At 41.8% G+C, this 17,823-nt stretch overlaps 1 protein-coding gene across 3 annotated transcripts in view; it reads right to left on the bottom strand.

The window, feature by feature from the left end:
• Nucleotides 1-2,939: 2,939 nt before the first annotated feature.
• LOC137658465 (ras-related protein Rab-24-like) overlaps nucleotides 2,940-17,823 on the bottom strand; it is a 52,522-nt gene continuing 37,638 nt past the window's right edge. For all 3 annotated transcript variants that reach the window (XM_068393199.1, XM_068393200.1, XM_068393198.1), the window contains exons 4-5: nucleotides 5,009-5,159; nucleotides 2,940-4,841 (exon numbers count right to left, since the gene is read on the bottom strand). In XM_068393199.1, the coding sequence (XP_068249300.1) occupies nucleotides 4,674-4,841; nucleotides 5,009-5,159 (319 nt within the window). In that variant the 3' untranslated portion in view covers nucleotides 2,940-4,673. The remainder of the gene's footprint in view (nucleotides 4,842-5,008; nucleotides 5,160-17,823) is intronic.

Raw genomic sequence — 17,823 nt, 5'->3', positions numbered from 1 at the left:
GAATTATATTGAATCACTGCACAGGATGTGTGTTAGCAGTGGGGTATATTGAATGTTCAAGTGTATGCTATACATGTATTAAAGAGTCTTGATTACTCATTGAAGTCTTTCCTTATCAAAAGGTTAGCCCCTTTTCTTGTTTGTCTTCTTAGAGGAAACATCTGAATCAGAGTCAGGAGTTGAAGACGAGGCAGATGAGGAAAAGGAGTTGGAGAAGAACATAAATATTTCTTTCTCTTTCCCACCATTATCTCAGGCTCTGAGAGCAGAGTAGTTTGAGTCTAACGACCATCGACCACAAATCTCCCTGAGGCCCAGGGGAGAAAACACACTGGTTACTCAAACAGGAACCACAACATTTGGAACACTGTCACAATGGAGGCAGTACGCACAATTACGGGAGGGGGGGCCTTGCAATAAAGGCAGAGGGGCTGGGGTCACAGGCACAAAGTGGGAAGGGGCTGTGGGCCCCAGAACCACAGGCACAGGGGTCAGGGTGATGGACATAGGGGTAAACTCACCAGGGGTAACATCAGTCACCAGGGAACATGTTTGATAATCTAGGACACGGAGCCAACTTTGGGAATGACACAAACTTGTGCCAGGGCCTCACTCACAGGCACCAGCACACTTACCCGGAAGTGGGCTTAAGTCCTTTCGGACTTAGGAACCAAAGGGAGAATCATCACTGGGGACACAGGCATTGGGGTCACAGCACCCACACCTGTAATCACTGGCATCACCACAGACACTGGCACTGAGAACACCTGGGGCGAGGTAGCCATAGCTATAAGCTCCCTCAACAAAGACATAGAGGGTCTACCTGCCAGACCTAAGGAGGTCCAAGATTTCCTTAGGTCAAACTAGCTGTTGGCAGTCTATACAGCAACAGAAGAGCCCTCAACCTCCATTGGGGGTGTAGCAAGTACTAGGGGAACTCCAAACATCACCACAGACTGAAAAACCTACCGGTGGAGATCCAGCATCTCCTTGTTCATGCCGCATACTACCCAGGGACCGATTCAGGGGCATATGCATAGACGCTGTAGTAGTAGTCACATTTGATGAGGGAAAAAAAAGAGGTGCAAGGCTTCATCAGTGTCTTCTCGGGGGTTGCCAAAACTGGCACTGGAGAAGGCTAAAGAATACACCAAGCCACTGCACAATAAGACATCTGCACTTGCACAAGGGGGTGATTGTGAATAAACATGCCCCCTACAATTAGCAGGAGAGAGAGAGAGAGAGAGAGAGAGAGAGAGAGAGAGAGAGAGAGAGAGAGAGAGAGAGAGAATGGATCTACAGCCAGTTTAGCCATAAACCAGTTGCAGCATTCACCCTTCCCTTGTCAAGAACAAATCTCTTGCTTATTCACATCCATCATCAATAACCTCAATTTATTTTCCCAAAAAGAAAGAGATCAAAGCCTTTGGATAGGTCACAATAGTATGTCTACTTGTGGCTAAAAACAAATGCGAAGTTTCTACGACAGGCAGGTGGGCAGGGTTACATGCACACACGCACCACCTGCTGTTAAATACCTCATTAATGAATTCAACGGCCCCTCCAGCTCTGCTAAATATAGTCCCCATTTCAAATGATGAAAGGTTTGCATACTCGTAGGAAAAAATGTGCATAAAGTGAAATGCAACTGTAATACAAATTTCCCTCAAATGGCAACTTTACTTATGGAAATAAATGAATGGCCATTCTCTTGCAAAGGTCTTACAGAAAATGCTATAACAAAAGTATATCCCACTTCCAGCACCTCAAAAAATTTATCTTAGTGCAGACAATTCATATCATAAAAATCATGACAACCCACATGAAAAAATCAGCTTGATTACAAAACGAAAGCTGAACTAGGACAAAAAAAAAATGTTCACAACATTGCTACAATAAGTATACATTACTATATTTTCATTAAAAATAAATGTCAACACTTCTCTGCATCACTCAACCATATACGAGTATTCTTATCAGTTAATCAAGATGAGTAACATGATTGGCACTGAGAAAATTATGATCAGACAAAGTAACATAAAATAAAAATATAAAAATATCAAGGCTTTTGATTAAAAGATTGAAAAGGTTTACGTAAAAGTAATGCTAGAAATTGGAAGCAATCTTTAAAAGTAACCTTTCACACCACATCTAAAGAAGTTCCAGGGATTTAGATAAAAATTTTGCTCAATCATCTCGACATTCGATCACCTAAAAATACTTTAATGCTTACTTCAACACTTCATGGTAAAGTATCAATCCCTACTCTTCTAAGATGAATTTCTATATGTACTCAATATACAATCATAGGAATGATATGAAAGACAGATTACTTGAAACAAACACACAACCAATAAAGTATGGACACCGAATATCAGAATCAATACATATACAAAGCTCACTGCGGTAGTGCATGACAAGGACCACTGGAATGTTAACGTAAGTTTGAGCATGCAGTGATGATCTTCATGTACTTTTTAGCAATACCATAAAGTGCCTTCAAGAAATGCAACTACAGCATAATAACAAAAAATACTTTTGTAAATTCCTTATTTTCTACTATGACTGATGAACATATGGAAACAAAGTTCACAACTACGTTTTGGTTGAAATATAGTACAATACTGGGGAACAGCACAAAATTACATACATGTGCATATAAACTCTACTCGGTATCAACGTATATTGATCTTATTCAAATAAACTAAGACTCTCAGCTTATGTTATTAATACATTACCAGCAACGAATTCCTCAGCTGTTTCCCAAAGTATGTTAAGATATTGTGATTCAGAGTAATTCATATAAATTCTTTTTATTCTTTTACCCCAAACTAGAATGCAGAGAGAGTAGAGGTCCCCTTTTTGTTTTTGTTTCATTTGTTTATGTTGGCTAGCCCCCAAAATTGGGGGAAGTGCCTTGGTATATGTATGTATGTATGTACCCCAAACTGTGCTTAGATATTAACCAAGTTAATTGAAACTTTTATCTATTGACTGAACTCAATAGAATGTTACTCAAAACTTCAATTCCCACTTCTCCAATTATACATACATCCATCAATCAACATGCCATAAAAGCAATTGTGCAGTATTGTATAATGAAAAATAAAAAACTTCTTCAATTATAAAAAAAAAAAAAAAAAAAAAATATTGTGCTTCATTAAAAGCTATGTTACCTACCAAAAATCAGTACTTATCACAGGTAATCAGAAACGAAAGACACACAACGCTTATCTGATACCAAGACAAAGCAGCACAGTATTGACAAACGTAATTATGAACTCTGATTTGCTAAAATGTCTTGGATCCCTTGGTTTCTTCCTACTTTGCTGTTCAACTTCAACTGTACCTTGCTACCTTTTGCTCCTCATTTAATAACAAATCATTTGAGCTATCCATATCACAGTCTGAAAATGTGACTAAGTGCTCTTGTAAAACAATCTAAAATAATAATACTATAAATAATACAGTATTGTAATTCTAATTCAAATGTAAGTTTGACGAAGCTGGTAATTTAATCTCTGCTATTTCAAGGATATATGGGGGTTAACTATGATATCTTGCAGAAGCTAAATTGAAGTTTCTCTGATTTTCTTTCAGTTTTACATCTACTGTGTATATTTCACTCTGACATGTGCTACAGCAAAAGTATTTCGCAAACATAACAGCCTTAGCCTACTGTATGAAAGTATTTGCAAATCAATCTTTTTAAAGAAGAACTGCAATAATCAGAGATGCTATAATTAATGTGTTAGAGTATTCTATCTTGCACTCAAAGCATATTTCCTGCAATTGTCTAAAGTAAACATTCTTGCCATTTTATTCTTAATTTAAATTTACATTATCAAGATTCCCCTGATACAAATGATGCTATCAGAACTGCTTTATCACAGAGAAATGTTTTTTTTCCAATTCAGAGACACAACAATAAAACACAATCATACTTTTTATACATCACAACACTCAGAAGGGGACTACGGTACTTATGCCTAAGAAATGCATTGACGAACACATCCTGTACTTCATTACTTGGTACTGGCCCTGTAACTGACTAATGTAATGTAAAATGTTATAACTGAATCCACTTTCTAAGCAAAATTCAGTATCACTCCAATGTTCTCACTGGTATGACATTTCTGAAATTCCAGATAGCATTGGACTAAAATACTTAGCATGGTGAAATATACAACTAACCATTAAAAACTTATTGTATAGGAAACTCAACATATCACACAGTGAACAATTCATATAAAAGATACTTATCAGTATAGACATTCAAACAAAACAAACAATGATAAACCTCTATACATATCACAATCTGAAAAATGACATAAAATAATGTATACAAGAAATATACCCAATATATTCTCTAGGAAAGAACAGATGGTGACTACGCTCTGTCACTAACCTATTTCACTCTAATGGAGTACTTCATACATATATACAGTATTTACATTACTGTACATATTGTACTGTAAGGCAGTTAATTTCTAAGGGGAAGGTGATTCATAACAACTGTAAATTACACTGTAACCATTAACTGCAATATCAATTATTGTCTTTATACATTCTCTGTACCAGCAATGGCAAACTAAGACATAGTCTTCGAACTGATAATGCCCCAGCTCTTGGAACTATAAATTTATTTCTTAAAATAAGTATACCATACAACCTTAACAGCATTTGCTTTTCTTCTCATCATCCGTCAAATTCACTGTCTGCCTTTCCAACGTAGCAATAACGGCCGCATTATCTTTGGCATAGTCTTCCACTATACAAGCAAATAATTCTTCAATATTGGTGTTAGTTTTACTAGATGTTTCAAAGAGTTTACCACTTATCTGGGAAAGAAAACAAGATGCATAAAAATAACTTTTGTAAAATTCAAACCACAATATGTATGGTACAAACATCACATTAAATGCTTGAGGTATTATTCAATCTCATCTATGAAACAAATAAAACAGTGAATGTAATAAAATCAATCTCTAATAAGTGTTCAACATACCTCCTCTGCATAGTCATTGAGATCATGGTAATCTACTTCGCGCCGCTGAGAATCCTCCTTCACCAAATCCAGCTTTGTCCCACATAAATATATTTTGCAATTCTCCTCATGTTTCTGAACTTCCTTTACCCAAAACTTTGCTCGCTCAACGCTGCAAAAAAAGTCTGTCATATTTTTCTGTATAAGACATCTTTTTCAAAATAAAAAAAAATCCAGCTAGGTTAGAAGCATACTCAATACATAGTTTAGGGCATCTAAAATTTTCAGAACATCCAGCTTTACTAAAAAAAAACAATGGAAATGTATTTAATAACAACACAGCATTGGCATAACTGGAGTAACCAAAAATTCTTTACATGCCATTTTAAATCAAACTATGCTGTACAGTATTGACAATAGTTAATCCTAAAAACTTAAGTATTTTAAATCTATAAAAAAGTATCTTGTGCTGTCCAAAGAAGAAAGGCAAAAATAATTTATTGAAATTCAGAGGGCAATTAGAGAATGATATTCACATTAAGTACCTACTGTAAATTTGCTATTAACTACCAAACATTCAGGATAAAAATGCAACGCCCTTGCTCAAAGCACCCATTTCATTTGCCATGATAGATTACCAAACAAAAATTTCCTGAAATAAAAGAAAGTAATTTAATGCGAAAGAACTGACCATGTGTAGTTAGAATCATCTGTTCCACCTGTCCCCTAAGCTCATTCCTTGTGTATTTGATTCTTGACTAGTAAGAACAAGAGACTGAGAAACCCCAGTTTGTACTGTGTTTACAATGAAAATTTTGAGTAAATATGACAAATTTGTAAGTATTTTGTATCTTTCCTAACGATACAAACCTGTAGCTATTTATATGAGATATTCGCTGAAATACAAGTCATTAAATTTTTAATGAGGGTTAACCACCTGCCAGCTAGTTAACGGGAGGGAAGAAGTTAGTAGCTACCCCGCTGACTCACATACCTGGGTTGAGAACCCACTTTGCTTGGAGGTAGGACTTCAAGTGGGGACTGGTGCTAGCGGGCCAATCTCTATAAATAGCTACAGGTTTTTATCATTACGAAAAATACAAATTACTTGCAAATTTATCATTTGTTTTGTCAGTAAATACAAACTAACGCTATTTATAGGGGATGACTTACCCTTTAGGTGGGAGGAAATCCTTGCCAATCTGGCGTTTGGCTTTTACCCGGGGTTCCCTCTATACACGTGTTTTGTGCATGATAGGTGGAAACCCTAAACCTCACTAAACCTGTGCTATGATGGTTCGTGGCCTACACAAGCTGTGTGGTTGTGATACTGAGGTGTTAAACCAGTTGTGCAGCCACCACAGGACCAATGGAAAAAGTTTCCATGTTCCTGTGGATTATATCTTGCAGGTAGTGGGCTGTGAAGATTGTCTGATGCTTCCACACACCTGCATGTAGTACCTGCGCCACAAAGTAGTTTCACTTGAACGCCAGGGACGTACCAATGCCCCTGACGTCATGAGCTCTGGGTCGTCATGTCCGAGGAGGATCGAGATTCAATGCCAGGTCAATGACCTTGCGAATCCAAGGAGAGATGGTATTCTTCGTGATCCTCTTCTTGACCTTCCCCGTGCTGTCGAAAAGTGCTGGCATTCAGGGCCAGCTGCAGACGTCCTCTTGTAGTAATAACTCAAACTCCTTACTGGGCATAGTAACAGTTGGTCTGAGTCATCGGTTACAGAATGAAGAATCTTTATCAAGAAGGAATCGAATCTAGGCTCCACTAATCCTCGAATTCTGAGTCTTGGCAATAAACTAAGGGACGAAGCTGAGGCTTACCTCTCCCCATCCCCTTGAATGGGCGATGTCATACTAGAGCCCATGAAGCTCACTAACTCTTTTTGGCCAAAGCCAAAACGAGTAGGAACACCATCTTCAGAGTGAGGTGGCAATCTGTTACCTGGTGTAATGTTGCGTAGGGAGGACCCTTCACAGACTGAAGGACCTGCACCAAGTTCCAAGAAGCAAGTCACACTTCCAATTGGAGACAGGCAAGTTCATAACTTTGTATGAGGAGTGAAAGTTCCAGCCAAGAGGAAATATATACTCCTTTCAGCTTAAAGGCAAGATTCAAGGCTGAGCGGTTACCTTTGACTGACTGACGATACTGAGATGATCATTTCCTCCCGCAGGGGCACAAGGAACTCCGCTATTGCTGGAATAGTTGCAACGAGGGGAGACATACCCCTTCCATGACACCAACCACAGAAGACAGTCCACTTTGCCTAGTAGACTGATGCTGAAGTTTGTCGCAGATGTCCAGCCATCCATTTCAGCTTAAAGGCAAGATTCAAGGCTGAGCAGTTACATTTTATTGAAGATACCGAGATGATCATTTCCTCCCGCAGGGGTACAAGGAACTCCGCTATAGCAACGAGGGGAGAGATACCCCTTCTACGACACCAACCACAGAAGACAGTCCACTTTGCCTAGTAGACTGATGCTGAAGTTTGTCGCAGATGTCCAGCTATCCATTTTGCAACTTGTTACAACAATCCTCTTTGAGTGAGGAGGCGCTGGATAGTCCCAGGTGTGAAGTAGTAGCAAAGCTACGGCTTTGTGAAAGAAGTACTCTTCTCATCAGACAGAACGCGGAAAGGTGTAAACATTGTTTGATGTTGTCACACCGTTGTTGGAATGCATCTTGCCAGAGAGTCTTGGGGTCTGGGACTGGGGAGTAGTACAACGGAAGCCTGAAATTCAGGGATGTCGTGAACAGGTCCACAGTCGAGGAACCCCACAGTCAGGACTTTGTTGGCTCTAGATGATTCAAAGACCACTCGGAGCCCACTTTCTGAGTTGCTCTGCTCAGGTTGTCTGGGAGCAAGTTCCTTTTCCCGGAATGAAGTGTGCTGATATGGTCACCGAGTTGTCTTCTGCCCATCTCAGGATCTCTATTGCCAGATGGGATAGGGGCTGCGAAAAGGCATTGCCTTGTTTGTTGATGTAAGCCACTATTGTGGTATTGTCGCTCATTGACACCACCGAGTGACCTGCCAGGAACTGATGGACCTGTTGAAGGGTCTGTTTGTTCTTCCAGTTCCATAGGAACTAGAACATCCTGGGATTGCTGGCCTGATTACAGTTGGACTTTGCAGCCATTGGAGGGATTGCATCCTGAGGTGACCGTTGGGAACTAGACGAAACTGGAATGATGAGTGCCCAAGAAGACACATCCACTTCCGGGCTGGGAGTTCTTCTTGTCTGAGGAAGGGTCTTGCTACCTTCCTCAGCCTCACTACCCTGTTGTCTGATGGGAAGAATTTCTGGAGATAGGTGTCTATGATCATAACTGAGCACTGTATACCAGTCGCTGGGAGGGAAGCAGAGACGACTTCTCAAGGTTTACCATGATCCCCAGACCTTGGCAAAGCCTCAGAAGATTGTCTCAGTGTTAAAGAAGTGTTGCCACCGAGTCTCCTAGAAGCAGCCAGTCGTCCAGATAATGGAGGAGACGGATACAGATTCTGTGAGCCCAAAATGACACTGGGGCAAACACTCATGAAGACCTGAGCAGCTGTGGAAAGACTGGTATTTCTTGTTTTCTAGTAGGATCCTTAGATACTTCCTTGAAGACGAATGGATTGGGATCTGTAAGTATGCGTCCTTTAGGTCCAGTGCACACATGAAGTCCTGTGGTCTTATCGCTTGTCTGCTGTCTCCATGCTGAACAGAGTTTGTTTTGACGAACTTGTTAAGAGCTGAGAGGTCGATGACTGGTTTCCAGCCTCCAGATGCCTTTTCACAAGAGTGTCGACTGAAGAACCCTGGGGAGACCTCTCGGACCTCTCGGAGAGCGCTCTTTTCCAACATGGTCAGGACTTTGGCCCAGAAGGCCAGCTTCTTAGCGGATCCCTTCGCATGCGAGCTTGATGGAACTGGAGCTTTGGTCAGTGGAGGGAGATATTGTGTGAATGGGACGCGATACCCTAAACGAATCACAAAGATCGTCCAGGCCTCAGCCCCGAGCTGCATCCACCTCTGCCAGCAGCGATGCAGGCATCTCCTCATTGGTGGACAATGAGGGAAAGGAACAGGTTGGTTTGCTGGTTCCTTGGGTTCTTTGAAAGTCAGGTCTTCCCAAAGGGGATACCATCAGCAGTTGTCCTTCCTGCGGGATGTTCTCTTAGGAGAACATGATGGTTGTCGCTTGCGGGCCAGAGAATGAGAGTATGAACCTCTGTGAGGCACGGGCGAACGGCGGGATAGCGAGTGCCAATGCTCCGTCGAGCGACAAGAAGCTCGCAAACGAGGCCTGTAAGACTGTTTCCTCTCTGGTGAATAACAACGTTCTGGCGAACGATGGCTGGTGAAGATCGCTTAGTAACATGCGAGCACTGTTGGTCTGGCGAACGATGGCTGGTTAGCGAACGCTTAGGAACCAGTGACCAGCAAGTCAACGGAGAGTGACGAGAAGTTGTCGATTGACAAGCTGCTGGTGAACGAAGTGTAGCTGCCGAACTGCAAGCAGAAGGAGAATGTCGGTTAACTAACGATTGCTTAGTCTTAGAAGATCGTTGAGTCGTTGGCAAAAGGTGAGCTGCCAGAGAATGACGAGCAGCTGGCGAATGGCGAACCCTTGGCAATTGGTGAGAAACCAGAGAATAGAGAATAGCCGGTGGTTGACGAATCACAGGTGAGTGACGAGAGGCTGAGAGACTGTGGACTGTTGGAGAATCGCAAGCTGTGGGAACTTGAAGAGCAGTAGGAGAATCTGGCAATTCTATGGTCGCTGGCGAACCACGAACAGATATTCGGTGCCGAGAAGACGGACAATGAAGTTGGACGCGCAAACGCTGCAAGGCTAGTGAACGGTGAATCCGGGGAGTCCAATAAGGCACCGAAGGTCAGGAAAAAACAGGTTGTTAGCAAGGCAGATGAGACTCGTCAAGCTGAACAATCTCTAGGTGAGAGGTGCGCTCAAGGTGACAAGGGCTAAGGAGTGGGCGAGCGGAGAGGTGGCGAGTCACAATCCTCTGAAGGGGATCGTCCGGCAGATGAATGAGTAGAGCCAAAGAGACGTCTCTTTGCCAGAGGCAAAGGATAGCGTAGGACGCGACCAGGAGGACCACGAACTTTGGGAGTTCGCCGATGACGATCCTCTGCAGGGGAGGACTGCTCAGCAGGACGATCTCTAGAAGATCTTAAGAGTCTCTAGGGGGAATCTCGCTCTAGGACGAGAGATATCCCCACCTGCAAGAGAGACTTGCCTCAGACTTTACTCTGTCCCAGAAGGAAGAGTTGTCAAGGGGGGGAGAGCGGTCTTCAGCAACGGCGGATGAGGCAGGGAGGGAATCGTCGGCAGACACCGTAGGTGACACCTCATAATCATGCAAGCTCTCACACAGCAGGGCCAAGGGATTCACTTCGGAGGAAGACGATGGTCGTTTCCACACCAAGTTGAAGGAGCTCGAAAAAACGCCTTCTTCAAAAAGGGTACGGTCAAGCCAAGGGACGGCCACACCTGAAACACATCAGAAAAAGAACAGGCCTCACTCGGGGGGAGGGATGGAGCCGCTTCACAAGGGGGAAGCTACTGTCCCTCGAGAACTGAGGTTGACCTAGAGTTCATTGGTCTATGCTCCTATTTGATGGTTCCAGATCGAACAGGAGCTTCGAGGTGAGGTCGGGGGATGGAAGAAGCAGCTTTGGTTTTCTTCAACTTTGAGGAAGACCCCGAAGGTGAAGAATCCCTTTTAGCCTTCTTCCGTCGGTGCCCAAACTTCTCCAACTAGGAGACAGACCACTCACGGCATTCAGGGCAGGTGATGACCTTGTCACACCGCCACCCTCTGCAAGCAGGACATAACCGATGTGGGTCTGTTTCAACGGACGACATAAACGTCCCGCAGGAGCGGCCCTCAGGTCCTCAGCAGGTCCGTATTAAGACGGCCAAGAAGAGAGCACACACACACTGAAAAGAAAAAGCAAACAAAAGATAAGTAATGGCAAGTCAACAATAATGAGGGGGAAGAGCGGTAATGTCTGTTCTCCACCCTACCATAAGCAAATTGGTTTCTCAACCCAGGTGTGTGAGTGAGAGAGGTAGCTACTAACTGTCAACCGTCCCCAGTAAGTAGCTATCGGGTGGTTAAACCTCATTAAAACTCTAATGGCTAGTCTTTCAGCTTCGCCAAAAGCAATATCCCCTATGAATAGCATTGATTTGTAATTAGTGATGGAACAAAGCCATTATTCATAGTGGACTAATCTCAGATTAGGTAGGGAGAAATAGTTATCAAGGTACCAGACAACTATACGGATGACATGGATTTGTCTGGAACATGAGATATGAAGTACTGTATGGCAGAGGGAAATGCTGGTACTGTACTTATTTGCATAGTAAGTTTATGAATGAAATACATATGTAAAAAGTCTGTTACATGAATGATTGGGGAATGAAAGTCCTCCTTCCTGACAGTCCCACAGTGACTGTTTCTGAGTAGGTAAGCAGAAATTACTATTTTCACAAAAGATATCAGCAAATGAGATGACACAGTTGGACATTACAGTAAAACCTCTTTATCCACTTTCATTACATTCTGAGTCCTAACCCTCAGTTACAGAATCCCTTGGAATAATAGTCAATATGAACACTAACGATAATTTTTTATACTTACAAATGTTCACCAAAGAAATTAATTTGTACTTTAAATATAAATTGCACTACGCCTATTGACGCTAAGGGCCTCTGTTAAATTTTGCCAGTCATCTCTATCTTGACCTTTTAATTCAATACTTCTCCATTCATCATCTACTTCACACTTCATTGTCCTCAGCCATTTAGGCCTGGGTCTTCCAACTCTTCTAATGCCTTGTAGAGCTCAGTTATACGTTTGGTGAACTAAACTCTCGAGGGGGAGTGCGAAGAGCATGCAAAAGCCATCTCCATCTACCCCTCACCATGATCTCATCCACAAATGGCATTAAATAATTTAGTTTAAGCGTTTAGAGAGTTCTTACGATCTTGTCTAACTTATCCTTGAACTCGGTTACTGTGTTACCGTTTATGACATCCACTGTAAGTCTATTCCAAGTATATGCTATTTTGCATGTAACTTTTTAATTCCAGTTTATATATCCGTTACCTCTGGACTGATTTGTGCTAAGCGTGAATAGATTATTGTAATCTACATTTGTTATTCCTTTAAGAATTTTGAATGCCTCTATTAACTGTCCCCTTAATTGTTGAGTCTGCAGATCAAATAAATTTAAACATTCCAGCCTCCGTCAATATCAAAATTGCCGTAATATTGGAACTAATATGGTGGCCCTAGCTTGTACTGCTTCCAGTCTATCTATATCCTTCTGAATACTTGGAGCCCAGAATTGGACTCAGTATTCTAGATGGGTTCATACTAGTGATGTGTACAGCTTTAGTACAGTGTCTTCGTTCCTGTATTTGAATTATCTCTTTATGTAACTTAATAGTTTTTTTGTGCTTTCTTTTCAGCTTTTATGCTCTGTTTGGTGAACTTCAAATTCTTGCTGATATAATATAAATCTTCCTCCTGGTTCACACTTTCTATTTCATTACCCAGCAGTAAGTAATCTGATTATGGGTTACTATAACCTATGTGCATGACTCTACATTTCCCACAATTGAAAGGCATTTGCCATTTTCTGGACCATTCTTCTAGCTTCATTAGATCCTCTCTTAAGGATTCTACGTCTTCTGAGTTCACAGCATTTATGCCTAGTTTAGTATCGTTGGCAAATTTGGCTATTCTACTAGTTAATCCTAAATCTATGTCGTTAACGTAGATCAGAAATAACAATGGCCCAAGGACAGATCCTTGAGGTACTTCGCTTGTAACAGCTGCCCACTCTGACGCTTCTCCATTGATTACAACTCTCTGTTTTCTGTTTGTTAGCCAATCTTCGATCCATTCAGTGCTCTAATTTTGACCATTAAATTTTCATCAGGAACTTTATCAAAAACTTTTTGAAAGTCTAGGTATATGATGTCTATTGCCCTGCTTCTGTCATAATGCTAGATATGTTGTGGAAAAATTCCAAAAGAATTGTCACACATGATCTCTTTTGTTTGAAACCATGTTGACTGTCCATCAGAAGATTGTTTTTCTTTATATGTTCTACTATTGAATCTACTATAATTGATTAAAAAATTTTGCAAGGGACTGATGTTAGACACAGATCTGTAGTTGCCAGGTTCTTTAATTCCCTTGTAAATTCGAGGAACATTGCGTAGTTTCCATCCTTGTGGGGCCTTTCTTTCGTTGGCTGTCTTTCGGAATATTTTGTAAAAGTGTGGGGTTATCTCTTCTTCTAATAATCTCCCTTGGATTAATATCATCTGGACCTGGAGCCTTAGATATAGTGAGTCCTTTTATTTTCCTTTTGACTTTATCCATTGTAAAGGCGATTCTATTTAATGGTTGTGGCCCTTCATATTTGATAGCTAGTTCAGGGAGGGTCGTTGATTCTTCCCTAGTGAATACAGTTGTGAAATATGCATTCATCAGTTTGGCTTTTTCCAAATCATTTGTTATATGATTACCTTCCAAATCTCTTAATAGGCTAATGTTGTTTTATAATGTATCTTTAATGTTTACATATGCAAAACTCTTTTGGGTTTTCCTTACTAGCTAAAGCCACTCTATTCTCTTCATTAATCTTGACCTTTCTAACTAGTTTATATACTTTTCGGCTTAACTTCTTGTGCTCATAAATGTTCTAATTGAAGGCTGTGGACCCATTGATTTATGTTTCCTGTATCTATTTCTCATTGCATTGGCTATTTCTCTGTTGAACCACTTAGGTTGTGGAATTCCATTTGGTAATATTTTTCTATGCGGTACACATTTAGCCCTTTTTTTTCTTTATATATTTCTACAAAGGAGTCCCATTGTGTATCAATGTTCCCTGTTTCATAATATTCTAAATTCTTGGTGTATTTCTCCAGTTTTAAAGAGAGAGAGAGTGACTTCTTCATCCCGACTTGCAGTGTATGTGCTCAGCCCCATACAAGAGTTGTGTGTAACAATGTTTCTGCTCATTTCTGGTAACTTTTGGTATTTATAAAATATTTTGGACTAGTCTTTTTTCATTCTAGTTACTGTAGTTAAACTTAAGTGCTTGCAATTTATTATGCAGGAAGAAAGCAAATTTTATTAAAAGGAAATAAAGTGAAAATAATGAGATAAAAATGATAAAAGGAAGGGAAATGAATTGAAGGAATATTAAATTAAAATTTTATGTAAAGTGTGTGTTAATTTACGAGAGAGAGAGAGAGAGAGAGAGAGAGAGAGAGAGAGAGAGAGAGAGAGAGAGAGAGAGAGAGAGAGAGAGAGAGAGAGAGTGAGAGAGAGAGAGAATAATTGTCTAGACAAGACTGTGTACACTAATGTAGTGTATGTACACAAAATGTTCAAATTTAATTCGGATTAGTAAATATTATGCACAGGTAAAACTTTACATCATTATAATTGTACAGTAGATTAACCAGACCAGTAAATATGGGTTCTTGAATAAAGAACCAAAACCAAGAGAAGAAAAAATGTTATTTTGATAATAAAATAAATTTTTGAATATACTTACCCGGTGATTATAATAGCTGCAACTCTGTTGCTCGACAGAAAACTCTAAGGTAAAATTCGCCAGCGATCGCTACACAGGTTGCGGGTGTGCCCAACAGCGCCATCTGTCGTCCAGATACCCAGTACTCAATGTAAACAAAGAACTCAATTTTCTCCTCGTTCCACTGCGTCTCTATTGGGGAGGAAGGGAGGGTCCTTTAATTTATAATCACCGGGTAAGTATATTCAAAAATTTATTTTATTATCAAAATAACATTTTTCAATATTTAACTTAGCCGGTGATTATAATAGCTGATTCACACCCAGGGGGGTGGGTAGAGACCAGCACTATATGTTTACATTATTATGAGCTAAGAATTTTTATTTCATTTTAGAAGTTATCAAAATAACAAAAACAAAATAAATAGGTACCTGGTAAGGAAGTCGACTTGAACAATTACTCTGCCTTTTTAAGTACGTCTTCCTTACGGAGCCACGTGATCCTCTCAGGATGCTGATCGACCCCTAGGATCTGAAGTATCAAGGGTTGCAACCCATACAACAGGACCTCATCAAAACCCCTAATCTAGGCGCTTCTCAAGAAATGACTTTGACCACCCGCCAAATCAACCAGGATGCGAAAGGCTTCTTAGCCTTCCGGACAACCCAAAAAACAACAATAAAAACATTTCAAGAGAAAGATTAAAAGGGTATGGAATTAGGGAATTGTAGTGGTTGAGCCCTCACCCACTACTGCACTCGCTGCTACGAATGGTCCCAGTGTGTAGCAGTTCTTGTAAAGAGACTGGACATCTTTCAAGTAAAATGACGCGAACACTGACTTGCTTCTCCAATAGGTTGCGTCCATTATACTTTGCAGAGATATATTTTGCTTAAAGGCCACGTAAGTTGTTACAGCTCTAACTTCGTGCGTCTTCACCTTAAGCAAAGTTCGGTCTTCCTCACTCAGATGTGAATGAGCTTCTCGTATTAACAATCTGATAAAGTCTGACCAAGCATTCTTTGACAAAGGCAAGGATGGTTTCTTAACTGAACACCATAAAGCTTCAGATTGGCCTTGTAAAGGTTTAGTACGCTTTAAATAGAACTTAAGAGCTCTAACAGGGCATAAGACTCTTTCTAGTTCATTGCCTACGATCTCCGATAAGCTGGGGATATCAAAAGATTTAGGCCAAGGCCGAGAAGGCAGCTCATTTTTAGCTAGAAAACCAAGTTGTAGCGAACAAGTGGCTTTTTCTGACGAAAATCCTATGTTCTTGCTGAAGGCATGAATCTCACTGACTCTTTTAGCCGAGGCTAAGCATACCAGGAAAAGAGTCTTAAGAGTGAGATCTTTCAGGGAGGCTGATTGTAACGGCTCCAACCTGTCTGATATGAAGAATCTTAGTACCACGTCTAAATTCCATCCAGGGGTAGCCAAACGACGCTCCTTGGTGGTCTCAAAAGACTTAAGGAGGTCTTGCAGATCTTTATGTTTGGAAAGATCTAAGCCTCTATGCCGGAAGACCGATGCCAACATGCTTCTGTAGCCCTTGATAGTGGGAGCTGAAAGGGATCGTCCTTTTCTCAGGTATAAGAGAAAAACAGCTATTTGAGCTACAGAGGTACTGGTCGAGGATACAGAAACTGACTTGCACCAGTCTCGGAAGACTTCCCACTTCGATTGGTAGACTCTAATGGAAGAAGCTCTCCTTGCTCTAGCAATCGCACTGGCTGCTTCCTTCGAAAAGCCTCTAGCTCTCGAGAGTCTTTCGATAGACTGAAGGCAGTCAGACGAAGAGCGTGGAGGCTTTGGAGTACCTTCTTTACGTGTGGCTGACGTAGAAGGTCTACCTTTAGGGGAAGACTACTGGGAACATCTACTAACCATCGAAGTATCTCGGTGAACCATTCTCTCGCGGGCCAGAGGGAAGCAACTAACGACAACCTTGTCCCTTCGTGAGAGGCGAACTTCTGCAGTACCTTGTTGACAATCTTGAACGATGGGAATGCGTAGAGATCCAGATGTGACCAATCTAGGAGGAAAGCATCTATATGTATTGCTGCTGGGTCCGGGACTGGAGAGCAAAAGATTGGAAGCCTCTTGGTCAGCGAGGTTGCAAAGAGATCTATGGATGGTTTTACCCCAAGTGGCCCAAAGTCTCTTGCACACATCCTTGTGGAGGGTCCATTCGGTTGGAATTACTTGCCCTTTCCGACTGAGACAATCTGCTATGACGTTCAAGTCGCCTTGGATGAACCTCGTTATTAGGGAGATGTCTTGACCTTTTGACCAGATGAGCAGGTCCCTTGTGATCTCGTACAACGTCAGTGAGTGGGTACCTCCTTGTTTGGAGATGTACGCCAAGGCCGTGGTGATGTCCGAGTTAACTTCCACCACTTTGTCTCGAAGGAGAGACTTGAAGCTTTTCAAGGCCAGATGTACTGCCAACAGCTCCTTGCAGTTGATATGCATGCTCCTCTGACTCGAGTTCCACAGTCCTGAGCATTCCCGACCGTCTAGTGTCGCGCCCCAGCCCACGTCCGATGCGTCCGAGAAGAGAACGTGATTGGGAGTCTGAACAGCCAGGGGAAGACCCTCTCTTAGGTTGATATTGTCCTTCCACCAAGTCAGACAAGACTTTATCTTTTCGGAAACCGGGATCGAGACCGCTTCTAGCGTCTTGTCCTTTTTCCAGTGAAAAGCCAGATGGTATTGAAGAGGACGGAGGTGTAATCTTCCTAGTGACACAAATTGTTCCACGGATGACAGCGTCCCTACCAGACTCATCCACAGCCTGACTGAGCAGCGTTCCTTCTTCAGCATCTTCTGGATGGATAGCAGGGCTTGATCTATTCTGGGGGCTGATCGTCTTGTTGTTCAGCAACGTCCTCATCAGATAGTTCCTCATCCGAAAACTGATGAGGAAACGGCAACGGAGTGGGCAACGTCTGGCTCGCTGAGTCCGGTCGCACTGGTGGATGCGTGACGGAGCCGGACGCAATATCATGGAATTGCTGCACAGTCTGTGAACTGTCAACAACCATGGGTGCGCGAGGAAGCACAGCGTCAACCCGAGACTGTCTAGACCGTCTGGGTTGTGCAGTCAACACCCTACCGGGTTGCTGAGGTTGACGCACTGCGTCAAAACAAGTCACCTCTGCTGGTTGTTGAACGTCCTGAACGTCAACAACCACCTCCGAGCGTCGCTTAACGTCAACGTGCGGCTGGCAACC

The sequence above is a fragment of the Palaemon carinicauda genome, chromosome 19, assembly GCF_036898095.1.
Source record: "Palaemon carinicauda isolate YSFRI2023 chromosome 19, ASM3689809v2, whole genome shotgun sequence".
In the NCBI taxonomy this organism is placed as follows: Eukaryota; Metazoa; Arthropoda; class Malacostraca; order Decapoda; family Palaemonidae; genus Palaemon; species Palaemon carinicauda.
The sequence above is the reverse complement of the archived record's forward strand: the minus strand, read 5'-3'. Positions and strand labels throughout refer to the sequence as shown.